The sequence below is a fragment of the Pectinophora gossypiella genome, chromosome 4, assembly GCF_024362695.1.
Source record: "Pectinophora gossypiella chromosome 4, ilPecGoss1.1, whole genome shotgun sequence".
Taxonomy (NCBI): Eukaryota; Metazoa; Arthropoda; class Insecta; order Lepidoptera; family Gelechiidae; genus Pectinophora; species Pectinophora gossypiella.
Window position 1 is genome coordinate 3,660,825 of NC_065407.1, and position 21,968 is coordinate 3,682,792.

General features: G+C 37.1%; 1 protein-coding gene across 3 annotated transcripts in view; it reads right to left on the reverse strand.

The window, feature by feature from the left end:
• LOC126366247 (synaptotagmin-5-like) overlaps positions 1-21,968 on the reverse strand; it is an 85,192-nt gene that overhangs the window by 18,088 nt on the left and 45,136 nt on the right. For all 3 annotated transcript variants that reach the window (XM_050009303.1, XM_050009305.1, XM_050009304.1), the window contains one exon: positions 1,275-1,421. In XM_050009303.1, the coding sequence (XP_049865260.1) occupies positions 1,275-1,421 (147 nt within the window). The remainder of the gene's footprint in view (positions 1-1,274; positions 1,422-21,968) is intronic.

The window sequence follows — 21,968 nt, forward strand, 5'->3', positions numbered from 1 at the left end:
AAGAAGAGCACGTTAGCCGTTGTTTCCGGCTATTAGACGTCAAAAACACTGGGGATATGGAGCACACACCAACCCGCAGTGGAGCAGTGTGGTGGAGTATACTCCATACTCTCTCCGGTTGATTGAGGGGAGGCCTGTGCCCAGCAGTGGGACGTATATAGGCTGATTATGTTTAAGAAGGGCCCTGGGCGGAGGTTTAAAAATTGTCGATTTAGAGTGTAACTATGTTCCCATCTGAATTAAGATATTTTTAAGTTTGTCTTCGAGGTCATGGGATAGATATGATTCTTCTTCTCTCGCATGGGCTGCGAGATCAATGACTGACTTCATCAACCAGAAGGTTGATGGATATGAACCGTATTGTTAAGAAGTCTATGGTGCATTGACCTGTATTGTATTTGAATGTTTGTATTACTGTTCTTTTTCTATGAAAAATGTCCCTTTTCACCTCATACCACCATAAATCTTCTCCGACAAAAAGCTCGATCTCTTTCCGACACATTGTATCGGATACATTGAGGAGCCAGTGAAAAGATTGCATGCAATATTGATTGAAGGACACAAGTATTTTGCAATGACAAAAGGCTCAATTGAATTGTAAATTGGCGTTCACGATCAACGTGCCGAAAACAACCTTTTACAGATATACATTTTGCATGAGATGTATCACCGTCACCGTACGATTCATTATATTCATCCGAAGATATCGTATTGGAAATGGCTGTAAGTTGTCTTCTGACTTCTGATTTGTAGCTGTGTCTGGATATTTATCTGACAAATAGTAAATACTGCTATCAGACACGGAGACATATAGTATTATTAATATCAAAGATAATATTTCTGCTATCAGACACTTATCTGGCAGATAGTATTATAACCATCAGACGCTTATCTGGCAGATAGTATTATTGCTATCAGATACTTATCGGGAAGTTATCGCTATCAGGCATTTATCTGGTAGATAGAGTTATTGCTATCAGACACTTATCTGTCAGATAGTGTTACAAATATCAGAAGCTTATCTGGCTGATAGTATTATAACATGTAATAGCAAACCCCGGACACCACATACAAAACTTTTCCGTTTTAGACAGACACATTGACGTTATCGTACACGCGCATCTGTGTGTGATGTGTGACGCCCATACGATTGAAGACTAAAGTAAGACCGAGGAGGGGTGAAGTAAACCTATCGCAGCCGCTGGTGGATGGAGAGTTGCCGTTCTATATGTAGTTTTATACCTTATTCTATAGTAATAATGCTCTTATAATACCGTGGCTCTACTCGTGCCGCTGTCGAGGCTGCTCTGCGAGGATATGGAGGGGGTGCGCGCGAGGCGAGCGTGTGGCAGCGAAGTGGCCGCGCGGCTTTCAGCGCTCAGGGGCTGGATGCGGCACTGCTCTTTCGGGATCAGCATCTCCTGGAAACAAACGATATTAAAGTTAGTATTTTTCACATATTGATTGCTGTGTGTGACAGCTCAAATGACAGAATGCGTGGCTTATATTGTAAGGTCAGATCGGATTCTAAACCGATGAATTCGCATTTATTTCCGAATTAATAGTCCTATCATAATAATTATACCATCATGCTTAGCGGTAAAGAAAATCAGGGGGGTATATGGTAATGTCACTAACGGTATTTCTTGTAAAAGTGCTTTTTATTAATAAATGCTGAATCTAAAATTATTAAACATCTTATTTGTATAAAACTCAAAAAAAAATTCAAAAGTATTTCTTTTTCAAAATTGGCTTATAAAGTTAGCGCTTTTTGAACGTCAACAAATTAAATTACAACTAGCTGTAAAACTACTACCACATCGGAGTCTGTAACGCTGAGGGAAAGACGTGGCCAGAAAACCTCCCAGCACAGGGCCCTAGTCATACTGTTTCATGTTTTCCTTTCTTTTCTTTTTTTTAAATCCAGTTTTATTACATAATTTATAGACTTAAATACAATGGTATTCCAATTATAGTCGGTGGAAGGAAAGTGAAAAATAAAGAGTTTATGTTACTTTATCACAGAAACAGTGTTTTATGAGCTCCCTGACAGAAGCAGGCCTGTCCACATACGCAGCACCCGACCACTAGTTGACGCGAAAGCCAGCCATCGCTCCCTTCGCACATTTTTGAGGGAAAGGTGCGACCCGACTTCCGGACGCCACCGCGTACACTAACATTTCGAGGCGAGCATGCACCACTTATATAAAGAAGCTCAGAATCCTCCGCCTGGATATAAAAAAAGTATTCTACTGTTCAAATATCATCAAGTGTTTCATAATCCTTTTTAATCCACTTACAAAGTTATTTCAAATTCAGTAATTTAGGGCCAAGTTTTTATTACAAACATTCTTGCCGTTCCTGTTTCTGTTAACTGTTTTCTATGTTACATTTATCTTACTCAACTAACATAATATTGTTTGTTAGGGACCTCGGCGGCGAATACCACAAATGGAAACAAATGAGATCCATTATTAAAGTAAACAGACATCTCAGGTGCATCCGGCTAATAAATCAATGTCATATGTGCGGCAAATCTACAATAGGTAAGTCACGTTAAAAATAACGAGTCAATCAACAATGTAATGATTCCGAAGCGCACTTTTTCTATCGTGTGAGTTACAAGGTTTGATGACCGACTTCATCAACCCTGATAGGGTTATTATTGACGTAACGACTACTTACTTACCTCAGTAAGTAGTAACCGGGACCAAAAGCTTAACGTGCCTTCCGATCATTCAAGATCAATTTGTTGTGATCAGTCTATAAGACATAACTAAAGGATCACAAAGTGACTGTTGTGTTGCCCCCATCAGAATTCGAACCCAGGACCTTGGTGATCCTAACACTCAACGACTAAACCCCATAGGCCGTAGCTCACTGAAACCGACAGTTAAACAGATCATAAGCGCTACGTGCCTGTTACGTCACGTAGCAAGTTGCTACGTCCTGTAGCTTTTTGTACTACATATGTGTAGCCTCGTGGCGTATTATAACGGTACTAGCTGCGGTCTGTTGCGTAAATATTTTTAAAGGCTTTTATAAATATATACAGGGAGATTATAAGTATACTTTTTTCTTTAATAATTTTGAAGTAGAACAGAAATATTAATCTCAGCAAATTCATAGGTATATTGAGGAAATCAAATCAAATCAAATATACTTTATTGCACAGAACTAAAATTTCAACAATCAGACAAAACACATGAATACAGTACAATTTGGGCGGCCTTATTGCTCTAGAGCAAACGTTTTTTTAGACTGTTCTATGTCCTACAATGCTGAACTGAAGGGAACAATTAAGATCCAACGCGTTGCTTATCAAAAAATAAATAAGTATTGGTGGCCTTACTGCTAAGCAGCAATTTCTTCCAGGCAACCTTATGCTGAAAGATTTTTTTTAATTTATCGGAATGCGGGATGGCTTATATACCCGGATAAATAGTTAAAACTGACAGAGGGATTGTAAGTAACATAATATAAGCTCACGACTGTATCCCATTTGGGATGCCGTGTGGTGAACCGTATCGCCGTCTTTAATAGTCGAGCCATACTTAAGGTAAATTAATAACTCATAGCTGCAAGTTCGGTACCGGGGCTCGGATCAAACCTTTTTTTGACACGACTTATTGTAGATTTGCACTTGGCCGGACAAATGGGGAGCGCTGAGGGCTCTCACCCGGTACAAAATTTAAGACAACAGGCCTGAGGGTTCCCAGTTGGGCGCGAACCTCGGCTCAGGGCGTTGTCTGAGAGGAAGAATATTTGAAAGAATTATTTGAACAAAATCGATAGCGTTAAAGCGCTGAATGAGGGAAATCATCGACCACGCCGGCGGGGTCGATATCGGGGATCGGACCAAACTGAAAGCAAGCCGGTGTACTAGACCACAGTGAACATATTATATACCAATGGTAGAGAGAGTACCTATGGCAGGCGCAGTACATTTTAAAAAGTGACGCACAAAGGCCGTGTTTGGGACAGAAGCAAATTGATCCACTGTCGCAAACACGGGGTAGTTTGGACAAAACGAACTGACGAACAAAACCGAAACGCTCGAGGGTCGCATAAATGAATTTCTAGCGACACAAGCTACTGTGAGCCACGGCATATGCCTTCATATTGAACACGAAACACATAAACATACTATTAAAACAAAACGACGACCAGTTCCGTACAATACTCGTAGGGTAGTTTCCAACTTTTCAAATCAGTTACTTTTTACTAAACGTCAAAACACGAAATTACTATGGAATTTGTATGAAAAAGCACACTGTGACGTCATAGAAAAACGTGATAAAATGCCGCACTTATTATTACATTTTTCTTTATTAAAATTCGTAAATAAGTTAAATATGAAAAAGAAAATATTTTCGTTAGTTTTAAATTTGTCTTTATTTAGTAATCAGAATTTCATAATTTATATTTGCCCTAGGAAAACATAAGTACAATAGGCGGCCTTATTGCTAAACAGCAATTTCTGCCAGGCAACCTTAGGGTAAAAGAAGTTAATGCATTGGAGCGCGGACTGGTGCAATAAACATAATATAATGATACGAACAAAAATAATAAAAAAATAAAAATAGTAATAATAGTTTATCCTCCGTTTTTTTAAAAAGTGTGGTGATATGAATCGTTGGAAACTAACCTATTGCCAAAGAAATACGAATAATACTATGTATAGAACGGTAACGCTCCGCTCCCCACCAGCGGCTGAGCTAGGTTATCGCACACCCCTCGGTCTTACTTTAGTCTTCAATCGTATGACGTCAGACGTCCACATACAAATGCGCGTGTACGATAACGTCAATGTGTAGTGTCTGTGTAAAACGAGGGCTTTGTACGAAGACAAGACAATCCGGGGTGTCCTATTGCAATAGAATTACACTTTACATTTCAACAAAAGAACTGGAGAACTGAAGCCGATTACGCAAGCCAATAAAATACTGCGGACGGCATGCATTGTGAAACCAGCTTTATCTGCAGTCGGATTTTATTTGGTCTTTGGACATTTTATATTAGCTGCAAGGTTTTCTTGCTATTGCATTGCTAGTAATATCATTAACATGTTTGAGAAAAATACATAATTAAATAAAATAAAAATATTATTATCATTACGGTTGAATCATGAATCAATGATTACGTAATAATAGGATAAAATATTATAATAGGGTTGATTACGTTATCTGCATCCTATATGTTTCCAGTATAGTATACAGGGTGGCCCAGAAGTTCAGGTTCAAAATGAAAAATTAGATAGAGGGGCTCATTAGCTACCAGAAACACCCCCATGTATGTTCAGCAATTATTTACGGTTTAGGAGATATGACCCATTTTGTACCTTTTTCTAGATTTTCTACCTTACTTCAGAAATAATCATTTTGTCAGCACCTTTGACAACGTTAGAAAGAAGCAGCTACATTGTATGAGAATGTCAAATTTTCCTTCAAATCTGTCTGTCTTGCAATATTTGAGGTCAAATTACTTAGTTTTTTGCCCATATTAAGGGTACTTTTTTTGGATGTTTCTAAAAGCCTATTAAATGGAGCAGTTTTTAGAAATACTTTCAGGGTCCATGACAATCTCATGTGTTTATTATTCTTCGGCGAAGTATTAACAACTGTAACAATTTTGGTCGAATTCTCACTTTGACTTCCGATAACTTTTTTTTTATCTTTGATTTGACTTTGATTTATCTTTAATTGAGCGGTACACAGCCTTAGGCATAGTTGTGAAGTAAAATAAAAAAAATATTAGGAAAGGGATAGCGACAAAATGATTATTTCTGAAGTAAGGTAGAAAATCTAGAAAAAGGTACAAAATGGGTCATATCTCCTAAACCGTAAATAATTGCTGAACATACATGGGGGTGTTTCTGGTAGCTAATGAGCCCCTCTATCTAATTTTTCATTTTGAACCTGAACTTCTGGGCCACCCTGTATAACATACTTAAATTCACGCATATTTCCTATCCACATTTATCAAACAAACCATGGTTTAACGGTGCTAGTTAGCATAATCACTGTTTGTACTTAATTTTTGAAATAAATTAATAAATAATCAATGGTTTCATACACGCCTGTGGTACAGAATTGATCGTACCTAAAAAGTCATCCTTAATTTAAGAGTCACACTCTTGTCGGTGTAGCATTCTCCATGCTACTTTTTTAGGGAAAAATACTGCTCTAAAATTCTTCGTATTATTTAAAATAAAACTTGTTGCTCTTACCGCATTATGCTGAGCTACACAAATAGAATACTTAATTTAAAACAAACACAGCACCACTAAAAGTTTACTTAATACAATAAATATAAGCAAAAACACTTGTACATTTCTTTTTTCACTCACATTTTATTATTCCAACCAACCAATTAAGCAAAACGGAATACTCCGAAGCACTATAAATTCAGATTGCTTTTCCAAACGCACGAATAAGCTTGCCGACGTATAATTAGCTACAGAAATACGCTTTTCTTTTTAAAAAGATCCGATAAAGTATGGAAAGGTAAAAAAGGAAAGATTTCGCTTTCTGACCGGTGAAATTAAAAGGTTTTGGTGCCGATTACGATCGGTGGACCTTGGTGAAATAGCCGGTCTGAGGTAGATGAAGGCGATATGGGACCAGAAAATATGGCGTGAACAGGAGGCCTATTGTTTCTATGAAGACCACGATGACGTTAGTAGTGATTTATGTAGGTATAGTAAAGTATTTTTAACGGCCTCCTTGGTCCAGTGGTTGAGCGTTGGGCTCACGATCCGGGTTCGTATCCCGGTGGGGACATATCACAAAAATCACTGTGTGATCCCTAGTTTGGTTAGAACATTACAGGCTGATCACCCGATTGTCCAAAAAGTAAGATGATCCGTGCTTCGGAAGGCACGTTAAGCCATTGGTCCCGGTTACTACTTACTGATGTAAGAAAGTAGTCGTTACATAAGCCATGTCAGGGGCCTTTGGCGGCTCAGTAATAACCCAACAGCAAAAACCTAACTAAACCTACCTAACTTGATGAGGTTGGTAATTCGCCACGGGTTGTGCCGTTGAAGCGTCGGCCATTCAAGTCGGTATAATATTGCCAAATAAAAAGATTCTTAATATTTTGGGATGTTTCGGATATGCATACGGATAATAAATTATTTCGGATTATCCGTTAGTTTCAGTCAGCCGATCAAAACAACTTGTCATAACGTGTCTCAATTAGGCTCCGCCCCTATCCGATATTATCCGAAACTTTTATTTCGGATTCGGTTACGGTTATGGAGCTCCCTAACATCCCTGGTTGCCAGCAACACTACCTACCCCAAAATATTAGCGAGCAAGAGGTGTGGACTGTGAGGATGGTGGAAACACGAGTTTGTTAGAATTAAAACATTATATTATACTCGCTCCTTGTTCGAGAGGTTTTAAACAGTGTAGTCTACGTCTTATGCTCCAGCATCGTCACAATTTTCAAAGCTCATATCCAAAGCTAAAAAAAAAAAAGTTAGTTTCCCGCTTCCTGAACGCAGCTGTCAACTAATGTCATTACGGTTTTTGTGCACCGGCGCGTCACTTCGCCTCCGTAAATAAACTAATTGAAAACTAATATTTAATACAAAAACATGATTGATATAGTGCGAAAAATCTGTTACTTACATAATCAAGTGCTTTTTTCTCTAAAAAAGCTAGAAACAGTACCAAAGAAAAAATGTTGATGACGACGAGCGTAAGTTCTTTTTGATAAAACAAAACGTGGATTATACTGGTAAGTCTTAACATTATCCATCTACTAAAACAAGAGAAGATATAATTATGATCAATTCAATTTAATTCCTTTTATTGTCGAAAACAAATTACTTTTTTTTGAGGTTATAATTTTATAATCCTAACATTCGAAGAAGTAACTTAAGTTGGTACTTATTACTAATAAAAGTAACTAGTTTTATTAACAGAAATAATAATAATATTAAAATTGTATCGTGTTCGTGTTATAACAGTGATTTAAAAGTTATACTTTATTCCGATGTTGATGTTGTTTAAATTCGCCTTATATAAGGCAGGCAAAGATCTGAGGACTATACAGTCTTGACTTTAGTAATTTAATATTCGAAAATCACGATCAAAATAGGCCTAAGCCTTGTCTTCAGTCCCTGATTGCCGCGTTCTTATTTTCATCTGTCAAAAAAAAAAAATAATTTTTTGTTTCTTTTTGTAATTGTGTTCTTGGCTTATGTTGCGGTTGATAACTTACTATCAGCGAATTAAATGAGCAGTTTTATTATAAAACAAAGAGAACCAGTGAAATATAACCGCAGAATGGCATAGAAAAGTAAATAATTAACTCGGAAATAATTTGACAAGTTCAGATAATTAGATGACAGAAGCACTTCATGTTTACCCTGTTCATCAAGAAGTACCTATGACACAGTAGTACTCAATATCACAGAGGTCATCTACACCATTGGTAGACAAGATACATAACTTATTCAAGATAACACTTAAAACATTTAGAGGATTATAATTGGTTTACTACAAGATAACCATACTTAAAAATGATATTATATATATTATAACAGTACATAATCCCTTCTCACAGTCTCTGTTAAGTGGTGTTAATAATGTTATCTTCTCCGAATGATACTTACAATATAAGATGATGATAATATACCCTAACAATAAAAACAGAAAGAGTGTTAAGAGAGTACAGGCAAAAGATAGCCTTATTATAGTAAGCAATGTCTTCCAAATTACTCTAATCTTATTATAATTCAAGCTTCCAACGTATGGGTGATGATTATTGGTACCTACCTAACCAACAAGAGAACACCACTTGGAGAGTCACCTAGTTAAACACTAGTAGTGAACTGTCTGACTAGAGAATAGACAGACTATTTGTTTCCCTTTAGAGCTATCACAATAGAGGATAGACAATGGACTTGATGTATCAACCCTATTAACATAAAAATCAACCACTAAGACTGTTGCAAAGCGCAAATATACCTATGCCTTATTTTAATACCTAGAGCTATCATTTAGCGGATGGACAGGGGACTTGATGGTACCAACTTAATGTACATAAAAGCTATCACTAGGAAGTTTGCCATTGCTAAGCGCTAATATACCTATTTTACATTTCCATACCTAGAGCTATCACTTAGAGGATAGACAATGGACTTAAAGGCACAATGCACATAAGAGCTACCATTAGGAAGGTCGCCATTGATAAGCGATAATATACCTATTTGTCATTTTCATACCTAGAGCTATCACTTAGAGGATAGACAATAGACTTGAAGGTATCAATGCAATGAACATAAGAGCTACCACTAGGAAGGTCGCCACTGACAAGCGCTAACATACCTATTTCTCATTTCCATACTTAGAGCTATCACTTAGAGGATAGACAATGGACTTGATGGTATCAACCTAATTAACAAAAGATCTACCACCAGGAAGGTCGCCATTGCCAAGCGCTAATATACCTATTTATCATTTCCATGCCTAGAGCTATCACTTAGAGGATAGACAATGGACTTGAAGGTATCAACACAATGAATGTAAGAGCTACCACTAAGAAAGTCGCCATTGACAAGCGCTAACATACCTATTTCTCATTTCCATACTTAGAGCTATCACTTAGAGGATAGACAATGGACTTGATGGTATGAACCATATTAACATAAGAGCTACCACTATTATGGTCGGCATTGGCAAGCGCTATATACCTATTTCTCATTTCCATACTTACAGCTATCACTTAGAGGATAGACAATGGACTTTATGGTATGAACCCTATTAATATAAGAGCTACCACGATTATGGTCGGCATTAGCAAGCGCTATATACCTATTTCTCATTTCCATACCTAGAGCTATCACTTAGAGGATAGACAATGGACTTGATGGTATCAACTCAAATAACATAAAGCTACCACTACAAGTATCGCCTTTTGCTAAACGCTAGTAGATAGCTAGAACATTCCCCTCCATACCCTCTTCCCTCGGACTTCTGCGGTGTGTAGACGCGTTTGAGTGTTTTTGTATCGCAATTTGTATTTGAAAACAAATAATTTTGCACAAAATAAATACAGCACAAATAATAGGAGTGCATAATCGCCGAGCAGTCCAACACATACGTGCTCCTCTCCTCGTGCCACAAGACACCGCTACACAACACAATTCAAGTAAGATCTTTGTGTGCGTTTGTCGTTAGAAAAGGAGCATCGCCAGAACTGCCCATAACCAGTGGAAGGAAAGAGATAAATATAGTTCGATCAGTTCCACAATAACTAAAACAGAGATCAAGTTAAAGTGGCGGAAACTTAACTTGTACCAGATTCTCGATTGGTAACCAGTGAATTTGACCCCTCGATACGCAAGTGAATTGACAAGCTCTTATCAACTTCTATTATCCTGGTACTTTTATTTTTGCCTACGGAATCGATTAACAGAATAACTCCGCCACTGCAAACGGTTGTTAAAAATAAATCTTAAAGTACCCACAATTGAAAATATATAAATATCGATTCTAATAATGCCTCTCAAGCGTACTCCTCCTAAGCAAAACATATCCCTGAAAGAGTACAGTACGCCTATTAATTTAGATCCAACTGTAGGAAGCAGTGAACCCACCTTCACGCCATGTACCTATGACTCGGAACCCGATATTACTCGTGAAGAGGTTGCATGCACCGTCACACAAAGATACAAACGCCGTGCTCTTCATACTCCACCCCAAATGGAGACTGTTGCGAACATGGAAAGATTTATGGAAGAAATGCGATCACTCTTCTCATCGCTGTCAGCTCGTCAAGAGCAGCGATTTGAAGATATGAAAACCGCACTTGAAAAACAGAATTCTGATATCAAGGAAAGTATAAACTATCTATCCGAGAAGTATGACGTTGTGATGGCTGAAATGCAACAATTGAAAAAGGAAAAAAAGGAAGACAAGAAGTGTATTAAATACCTAGAAGAGAGAATCGAACAATTGGAACGGCAATCACGTTGTGCTAGTCTGGAAATAAGGAACATTCCTGTAAAACCTAATGAAACAAAGCAAGATTTAAGCAGAGTAGTCGTTGCCTTGAGCCATGTTCTTGGTACCCCTATCCAGACTAACGAAATTAAAGACGTGTTCCGTATTAGTTCCAAAAGTACCCACAAACCGATAATCACTGAATTTGTCACAGTCACAGCAAAGGAAACATTAATAAACGCTCAGAAAACACGAAACAAAGCACAACCACGGGAACTGCTTAACACTACTGATTTAAATATTGATGGACCAAAAATTCCTATCTATCTGTCCGAAAGCCTTACATTAAAGACAAAGAGAATTTTTTACCTGGCCCGTATCTTTGCCACTGACAACAATTATAGATTCTGTTGGTCGGCACATGGAAGAGTTTATCTGCGGCAGAAAGAAGGTTCTCCAAAAATCAGCATTCTCCATGAAGAGGATCTGATAAAACTGAAGTCTGGGGAATGACTAGATCTAGTTCATTTATATTTAAGTAATTCTCAAATATGTACTGTTTTCCTGATTATTTTTTGCAAATCGTTACTTTACTGCTTTTCAGATAATTTAGATAAGCTATTGTTAAACTACTTATATCGAGGGTTGAAAGCCAAATGGGTTTAAGCGACATTTTGGGCGAAACTGACTTATATATATATTCGGAATCAGCGATTTTTTCCGCGTCGACTGATCTTGGTTTCAGATCAATCGAAGCTACTTTTTGGCGCTTCAACCAATTAGCACTTTGGGTACATTTTTAAAAACCCGTGTTTCAACCGACAAAAAAATGCACAAGATTCTGGGCGGCTGGCAAATCAGTCGTATTCCGGGATATGAGTCGGTCACATAAGCTGTTATGTCTTTTCATTTTCATGATTTGAAGTCTGTTAAAGCGTTTTCCCTGACAGTGTTTTGTTATAGATAAGTCGGTTAAATCATTTGTCCTTAGACGAAACGAAAATAGATTTGGCGCTTAAATCTTTTTGCTTTAATCCAGATTTTAAAAATATTGTCGCTTCAACCGTTTTGCCTTCGACAGTTTAAAAGTAAAATTGGCACTTGAACTGTTTTGCCTTTACCGAAAATATTCATAGAATTTGACTTCAGCTATTTATGCTACATTTTTTTAAATTTTTTGTCGTATAAAACAACTATCATTTTCTTTTGAAAGGACTTAAAACGTTTTTCCAAAACAAAAAAGAAATAATGTTAACATTTCAGTCATCGCAATTTTGTATGAAACCTTGTGCCCGCATCACTTCAACATATCAAAATAAGTATGGGCAGGTCCTGGTTGGGCGGTTCACACAGCTAAAAATTACGATTGGGAAGACCGGGAGTGTGCGTGTCATCATGTCACCCAAGCCGTATCCGTTGATAGTGACTTCTATTTGTGTCTATCCCAAGTCGTTGTTGTGGTAGACTTTGACGTGGCTAGCGGAACCGAACTTCGAATTGAAGATCTGGTAACATGGCATACAATCAAGCTGGCCAGCCGAGTTTACCGTGTAATTGTAGGAAGGTTTCCGTTGAGTTTTCCGTATTTGGCGTCTTGGACTAAGATTTTCGAGGACTATATCACGCGCTATTCCAGGTTCAGACACACTCATCCCAACTATCAGTTGGCATGTTGAAAGCCACATGTTTGCGCTTGAGTACGTCTTTGTACCGCAGGTATTGTCCACCTTGTTTACAGTTCCTTCTAGACACCTCGAAATAGAAAACCTTTCTGTCATCCATTCGCATGACGTGACCGTACCATCGTAGGTGATGTTTTATGATGAGAGCTTCTATTCCGAATATGCCAGAACGACGTAATACTTCTGTTATTGGAAAACCATCTTGCCGCTTTATGCGAAGGATGGACCTTAGACATTTAAAGTGTTACGTATCAAGTACGCCGCTGAGACTTTGTACACTAATATTTTAAGTTTTCCAAAGGCTGCAACCGCACCTGTTATCCGGGCTGGCAACTTCGATGACTTTGGAGTCATTTCATATTTGAGAACCCAAATATTTTAATTTTGAAACTTCCTCCAGCTCAGCGCCATTTAAAGCAACATTGAAAGAAGCTACATCCCCGAAGCATCCTCTGGATGGTTATTTTAAAAGGGTTTTGCACAAAACTATAAATATTCTGGTGTATGACTTAATTGAATCGGCCATTCCTCGGCCAGTTTGGTTAACTGACGCATAGATGTGAGACGTGAGAGATCAAAAATGATCTTATTCATTTTAGCCTTAATTTCAATTAAGCTATAAATAACAATTCCACAGACTATCCCACTTATGCGTGATACAGAAGCGATATATAAAGAAAATAGACTAAGAACCATGGCTCCATGTGTTATGACATAGCCTTGTTTCGCGCCGTAGGTAACGACGAATAGCTCTGAAAAGTTCTGAAAGTTCTGTTCTGAAATCAAACTGTCGTCATCATGTCGTCATGATATTGTCGTATCAGGATAAGTCATAACTTTTCAGGACAATCTGTTTTCTTTAGAGCAATCCACAAGCCGCGTGAAGCCTCACGCAGCACATAACAAAGGCCGATGTTGTTCAAGCCTTTTGGCCTGAATCTGTTTAATAACAAAACCGTACCCCCATATCTCTGTCCGGACAAAATCATCATTGGGTTTCCGGAAGTACCATTTCTGCATCACGAGATAGAATAACGTTAAGGCTAAAATTTAATATCGATCGCCATCGACTCGCAAAGAGGAAGAAGGCTAAAATCATTCCAGCAGCTGACTCCCATATCTTCAGGATGAGTTTGTATAACCAGTTATTAATGTGTAGGCATTTATACAGTTCAGATGGTATTTTTGATGTGTTGGTATTCGTCATCCTTTTTAGCGCGGTAAGAAGTTCTTCAAAGGTCGGGGGTGCCGCGAAACCCCCGACCTTGTTGTAAGAAACTCGACCGATATGTTGTAACAAACAAGTCACTATTGGGATTTAAGACATCGTTAAAATGTGTCCAAAGCGCTGCTAATAAGTCTTTCTGATCAGTGAGGCGTTGGGTCTTTTCCTTGTTGTAGATTGAAACTCTCTTCAAAGTTTGTGGCCGAAAACAGTCTTGAAGCTGTCGAAAATCTACCGGAACTGGATTGATAGGAATCAGCATAGAGCTGAATTTCACAAGCTTATTCCACCTGGCATTTGTTTTTGAGACATATGGTGACAGAAAAGCCCGCCTGTAGTTCCCCACGAGCTGATTTTCACGTTAGAACCATCGCACCAATCTTAGTTTTGCGGTCTGGTTTACCAACCAATAACTTCGGTAGAGCAGAGCACAGCTATAAAAATGCTCGGCAAAGGAACACCATCTATTTATTATTATTATCATCTATATTATCTCATCGACAGATGTGTCTGCTGCGATTTCCGACGTATCTCGGCTTTAAAAGCATGATCGAGTTCTGTTATTGTTTGTCAACTTCGACGGTATCTTATGGCCAGCTCGAAGTGGAGGTTTTAGGCGCAAATGTAACAGAAATTTTGATCAAACAAGTCGCTGATCTATCCACCCCTGGCCGCCTCTTAATATGAGAGCAATCACTGCAGTCTGTCCTAGTACCGCGTACCATCTAGTAGGAGCCAGTGCTTGGAACTTGCATCCAGCCACGTGGTCTTAAATTTTTCATATAAAATTTTTCATACAGTAAATCGGAATTTAAATTTTTCATACAGTAAATCGGAAACAGGTTGTGATAGTGAGATTAAACTCAGCACAGAGTATAAGCATATTAAGTCTTTTTCAAAGCTATTTGTTTCTTTTATTGCCCGCATTCAGTTGGCCATCATACGCGGTTTACCATATACTTAAAAAGTCGAATTAAGCATGTGTAACAATATTTATGGTTATATTCTAGATCCTGTTTCTTAATTAAATCGATTTACTCATTATATCCGCCGTGATTTTTCCTAATATTGTAAGGTACAAATATCTGTAAATGCCTTGCCCGACTAAAATCTCTCCCAGGAAAAACGGCTAAAGGACCGACTTTATTTCCGATCTTACTAATATTTGGATTTCATACAATTGAAATTAGTAGCGGATGGTCACTTAAGATATTTTCCTTCCCTGTCATATAACCTTTTATGGAGGTTAAGCTGATTTGCCTCTAGTCTTCTTTTTTTAAGAAGTCGTTTAACTCATTTAGCTTTAGTCAAACTAATAAGTGAGAGGTCTCTTAAAGCATTTTGCTTTTAGCCAATATTTGGCTCTAGTGGATATCAACCGTTTTTCCTTCAACTGTAATTTAGTTCAATTGAGCCATTTTGTATTAAGCGACTTCTAAAATCTATAACTGATGTGTTTTTCGAACCAAATAAATACAAAATTGTGCAACGTTTAATTCAAAATAATTCTTAGCATTTTGAACACTTTTGATTCAGTAGTTTTTTTTATATGAATTTTTTTCGAAAAAATAAAACTTTAAATGGCTCTCCTGTAAAGTTCACAAAATGTCGCTTAAACCCATTTGCCTTTCAACCCTCGATATGAACCACTTCTCTTACATGTGTGTAACACACACGATTTTATCACTTACTACACACCACACCTACACACTCCTTACTACTACACATCACACGCTTCTTACCACGCATCATATTCTTACAAAATATCTTTTATATATAGTCACCCAGAGGTCTCACACATACCAACAAAAAAAAACCATTGTAAAATGGATGCCGCAATGATATCGATACGTTTAAATATACTTTTCCAAAATTCGATCACGTAAATATTCAAGCTGACCTTGCTGAGCTAGCTGAAAACAATTCTTATCTGTGTGCTCCAGACCAGTGTGTCCATTTGAGTAGTAACAAATCTAAACACATACGTCTGTTTCATATGAATATTCGTAGTGTAAACAAAAACTTTGATGAGCTTCTGGTTTTGCTACAAAGAGTCTCCTTAGAGTTAGATGTAATTATCTTGAGTGAGTGCTGGCTCAGTAAGGTAACCAATTTGCCTATTATAGACGGCTATCTATCATATGCCTCTAAAGAATGGATAAATCAGAATGACGGTGTCATCATTTTTGTCAAGAGTGACGTGGAACACAGCATTGAATATCCACCTTTCAAGGAAGGAAATACAATGTTGTGTAAATTTGGTAATAGTCTTGCAGTAGTAGCTATATATAGATCGCCATCATATACCTGTTTGGATGCTTTTATAGACAGTTTGAATAATCTTCTAACGAACATGACCTATATAAAGTCAGTAGCTATCTTAGGTGACATTAACATAGATATAAGTCGTAATAATGGTTCAAACGAGAAGGACGTCTACCTAAACATGCTTGCTTCAAACGGCTTCCTCTCGACACATTACTTTCCTACACACGGTCTTACCTGCTATGACCATATTATAATTAAGTCTGACAATAAGTCTCAGTCATTAGTTCTGACATCGACAACAACCGACCACTACTCGACCATTCTGTCCATAGAACTACACTTAAATAGATCGCAAGAATATAAATACCGTTCTCAGTATAACTATGCCGAAATTGCTAGAGAAGTAGAAAGTACAGACTTTTCTGATCTTTATGCATCTCAAAATCCTAACCATGTAGCAGACACACTAATTTCTACAATTTCTACACTAGTTTCCAAACATACAACGACAAAAAAAATTCCAAATCGACAACGAATAATTAAGCCCTGGATAACATCAGGACTCCTTAGGTGTATGCGCCATAGGGACAAATTGCATAAAAGATTTAAACTTGATCCCGATAATCTGATAAAAAAAACAGAATATACTCGGTATAGAAATTACTGCTCAAAATTAGGTAAACAACTTAAAAAGACATATGAGGAAAATGAATTCAACAGGACTAAATCAAATCCTAAAGAAACCTGGAAAGTGATAAAAAAAATAACACACATTAATAAAAGTAAGCTCCCACCTACAGAACTTCTAAAACTCTGTGACAGCCCTCGGGACTCTGCAAATCTTGTTAATATTTTCTTTGGAAATGTTGGTGAATCTTTGGCCAACAATATCCAACTTGTTGCTACTCCTGTGGTTCCCCTCGACGGATTTACATCACAGACATCTTTCCAAAACTCATTTGCCATTATACCAACTGACTGTGCTGAAATCGAAAGAACCATTATGCACCTACGTAATGATTGTGCGGTCGGCTGGGATGGTATTTCCTGTCGTACTTTAAAATCTTCTAGCCAAGTTCTTGTCCCTTTGCTCGCTCATTTATTTAACTTGTGTTTTGTACAAGGGATTTTCCCCAATGCTTTTAAAAGGGCTATTGTCCACCCCATCTACAAAACTGGAAACAGAGGCAGCGTCAACAATTATAGACCGATTTCAGTGCTTACTACTCTATCAAAGGTTCTTGAGAAATTACTGAACTACAGATTAATAAATTATCTTGAAAAACATCACATAATTGCCAATAATCAATTTGGCTTCTGTAAAGGAAAATCCACTGAAGATGCTGTTTTACATCTTACGGAAACCATAGCCAAGCATATTGACTCAAGAAAAAAATGTATCACTATCTTCTTAGATCTGAAAAAGGCCTTTGACGCTGTCTCTGTTCCCATTCTTCTAAAAAAATTGGAAGAGATTGGTATCCGTGGCTCCACTTTGAATTTATTTCATGACTATTTATCGAATCGAAGTCAGTGTGTCAAAATCGGGAGTCAGCTGAGTGATTCAGTTTCTCTGAAATATGGTGTCCCACAGGGCAGTGTCCTGGGTCCAACATTGTTTTTAGTTTATATAAATAGACTATGCTTGCTCTCTATCCCGCACTGTTCTACAGTCACCTACGCAGACGACACAGCACTTATTGTGGAAGGGTCTTCTTGGACAGAGGTTCAAAATCGCGCAGAAGTGGCTTTAAATAGGGTAATGCATTGGTTGTCTTTGAATCTACTTACACTTAATGTTGATAAAACTACTTACGTTACTTTTTCTGGTGCTAGCACTGACATACCTACTCAGCAAAATCTTCAAATTAAGGCTCATCAGTGTGACCTCCGGCAAGGCTGCATGTGCTCATGTCCAATTTTAATCCATACTGAGAGTGTTAAGTATCTTGGTGTTCTCATTGACCAAACGCTTTCTTGGAAGTCACACATACAGGCGCTAAGTGCCCGAACTAGGAAATTAATTTTTATATTTAAGAAGTTGAGAAATGCTGCGACAGATACTGTATTAAAAATGGTATACTATTCACTAACACAGTCAATTCTCAGCTACTGCATTGCTGCCTGGGGTGGTACACACAAAACCACTCTTCTAACTCTGGAAAGGTCACAAAGGGCTATCATAAAGGTAATGAGTGGGAAAAACTTCAGATACCCAACAACTCTGCTATATTCTGAGTGTCAAGTTTTGACGGTGAGGCAGTTATTCATTTTACAAGTAATCTTACGAACCCATACATCGTCCAAATTTGATCCCCGTAAGTTTTCATCTTTGCGTAGGAAAGACAGAATTATTCAGACAATCCCGGTCAGGACTGCTCTAGCCGCAAGACAATGTTACGCAATTGGCCCCTATCTTTATAACCGGATTAGCAAATACATTACAATTTACCCAGTCTCTATGTATGAATGCAAAGAAATTGTGAAGACATGGCTCATGTCACTGAACTATGATTGTACTGAAGCATTACTTATACCAGTGCAATAGTAAAAGTCTATTAATAATGTAGAAGCTAAATATATTATTATAAATAAATAATTAAACTATTATACGCCCACGCAAATACACACACACGCACGCGCACACACACACACACACACACACACACACACACACACACACACACACACACGCACGCACGCACGCACGCACGCACGCACGCACGCGCATACACTCACAAACAATTTAAAAAAAAAAATTTTGTCTTATGTATCATCAAATCTCATCTCTGCTAATTTGTGTTATATAAACATAAAATAAGTAGCTATAGACACTAATCATCCGAGGGGGGAGCCTGGGGTTCTGTACTACAAGCTAACGCTTCTCACAGACCCCAGTCTCTCTCACCAACCACTGTATCTTAATCTTGTTTTATTGTTAATTACCAGTTATCGTGTTGATGTGAGAGTAATAAACATATTTTTATTATTATTATTTATTATTATTACATAAACCAACTATTTTTTATACTTTTATAACCATGTTTGGTTTGTCACTTGAGGAATCGAAGATAAACCATTGAATTGTCAGGGCTTACCTACCCATGTTGAAACTCAAGATTAGACTAATGCTGAGAAACAATAGACTATTATGTCAAATTGATTATTATAAAATAATGAGAGTACAAATTCTGAAGAAATAACCGACAATTCAAAACCTAAAAGCCTCTGTTCTATTAATCAACCTCAACTGTGCTAGAAATCAAAGTATGTAATGTCAGAGATTACTTTCAAAAGAGATAACTGTACACAAGACATGGTTAGAGAATACTGCTATTAAATTCTTTCAACCAACATCATAAAATTCAAATAGCACATAAATAATAATGAATAACATTGCCCGAAGAGTGACTAAACGAGATAGCAACAGGATCTGTGGAACAGAGACAACAGTATCAGCAGGCAGCCCCACAGCCAACAGCATGAACAGAAAGCCCACAAGGAACAGTATCAGCAGGCCGCCCCACAGCCAGCAATAAAAGCAGTGATGCAACCAGTCATGATCAGCAGTGCTATAACCAGCAGTACCAGCAGCCCTACAGCCAGCAGTAGTAGCAGAGCTACAACCAGATGTATTAGCAGTCTCACAGCCATTAGTATCAACAGTGGCCCAGGCAGCAAGGCCGTTTAAGAATAGTACCTCATGAGGAGGAAGAATTCCCTATAAAGTTATAATGGGAAAATTTGCACAAGAAAGAAAGAAAGAAAGATTCCGAATGTCTATCACTAAAAGTTTTAGCATTATCATTAAGACATGGGATTCAAATCCTGTCTTTGTTAATCAGGAATAACAATACTAATCTCAGTATAAATTGGGGTACCTACCTGATAATATTATAACTTCAATGAAAATTTCCTTCAAGTATTACATTCGAAATTGTAAAATATTGATACCTAGTTCGGTTAGATAGAATAGTTGCCCTTTTTATTATTAACTCATAGGTGAAAAGGAAGGAAAAATAGTTCATTATTTACATCACCATTAGCGTTTTCTCTAAATTATGTTGTTGTAGATTTATTATGTTGTTGCTGATCAGCCCAAAACACAGTTTACAATTAATATAAAAATTACAACAATAATGTCCCTCCACTTAATCAATCGGAACCAAACTGCAGTGGAGAAGCAACAATAATATTTTCATGATAAATATATGTTTATCTTATTTTTCGGTTAGTGTTGTAACGTAAATCAGGCAGGTCCCTTCACTAAATAACCTGACATATTAAATCTTCAGGATGGGTACGAGAAGTGAATCCCTGTGCAAACAACAGGATCATGTTAAGTTAGGTTAAAGGAAAAGATGATTTTTACGAACGATGATAATATACCTACACGACCGATAATTAATAAATTAATGTTATCCTTATATGTAACTGCACACCTAAGGGTAAAATATGTTTTATTCATTTATTTATTTTTTCCAGTAAATAATAGGACGTTACTATTACTGTCCTAAAAACAAATTCAATAATTATTACACTAAAGAGATAGCTGCGTAAACAATGTTACGTGTGTTAATGTGTTGTGTGTACGTTGTTCTATCATCTGATTGGTGGGTGAAAGGTTGCATAGAGGAATAGGAAAAAAATCCACAACAAGTTATATTTATTATTACCACAAAAAAAAATATACTAAATATTATTACCAAGCCCATATGGTCGATATTAGGTAATACACAATAACTTGGGCTCAGGTAATCTATTTTAATAAAAACAAAATCTTAATTATTACGAAGATAATTATCACACAAGTACATAATGTAAATGCACTTCCCCTCTTTATACTTTCAGCCTCATTTAACAATATCTTATAATAAAGAGGAAAGTTTAGTTCAGTGGTTCTGAATATTTTAATGAAAAAGGTCATTTGAATAAATGTATCGAAATTCTTACTTGCACTTATATTTGTATTTTCTCTAATCAATTTGACATGTTGTCTTAGGATTCATTTAACTACTCAATGTCGACAACAATTGCCAACTTAGCACAGGATGTTACAATCAATCTTGTGTCTGGGTGCCCTCGTCATTACCCGTTCTTCTTTATGTATTTCTTCTTCTTTTATGTAAGTAAACAAATAATGTGTAACTTTGATAATTATTGTAGCCCTTGGTATGCCAATGAAAAATGAGTGTTATACTATATGATGAAGTCTCACAGTCCTTTCGACTATAACTATCGTTGTTGTTCAAGAGCTTCGGAAATGTGCTCTATGGTGAGGTCCCTGTGAGGCTCTTATAGCCAATCTTGATGTTGAGCTCATTCAGAAATTTGTTCTTGTGTAGTTCTTTTGTTGTGAAATTGATAGTAATGTGAAATAGGTATTTAATGTACTTGCTCAACTTCAACTTAATTATTTAGAACTATGTATCTATTCTAGTACAGTATAGTATAACCATATATTATATATAACATACATAATATCGATTCCATTCTTGAGAACTGGTGAAACTTGTTTAGCGAACAGTTATTATTCTTATTGTTTTTTACATGATAATATCAAAACGTTTGGTGGAACGCCGCGCTGAGTTTATCAGGCGACGGCTGTGCCTCTCACTGCCTTTATTGGGATTAAAGTCATGGGCAGCTTAATTAGCTTTCGTGATAACAATGTACTTTATTCATTAATGAATAATCATATTATTGGTACTCGCTTCAATTTAAATGTTTCATTCCCAACTAAACTTTGAACATCTACACTGTTTAAAACCTCTCGAACAAGGAGCGAGTATAATTATGAGATTAAACGAACTTACCTGTAAGTGAAGTTCTATC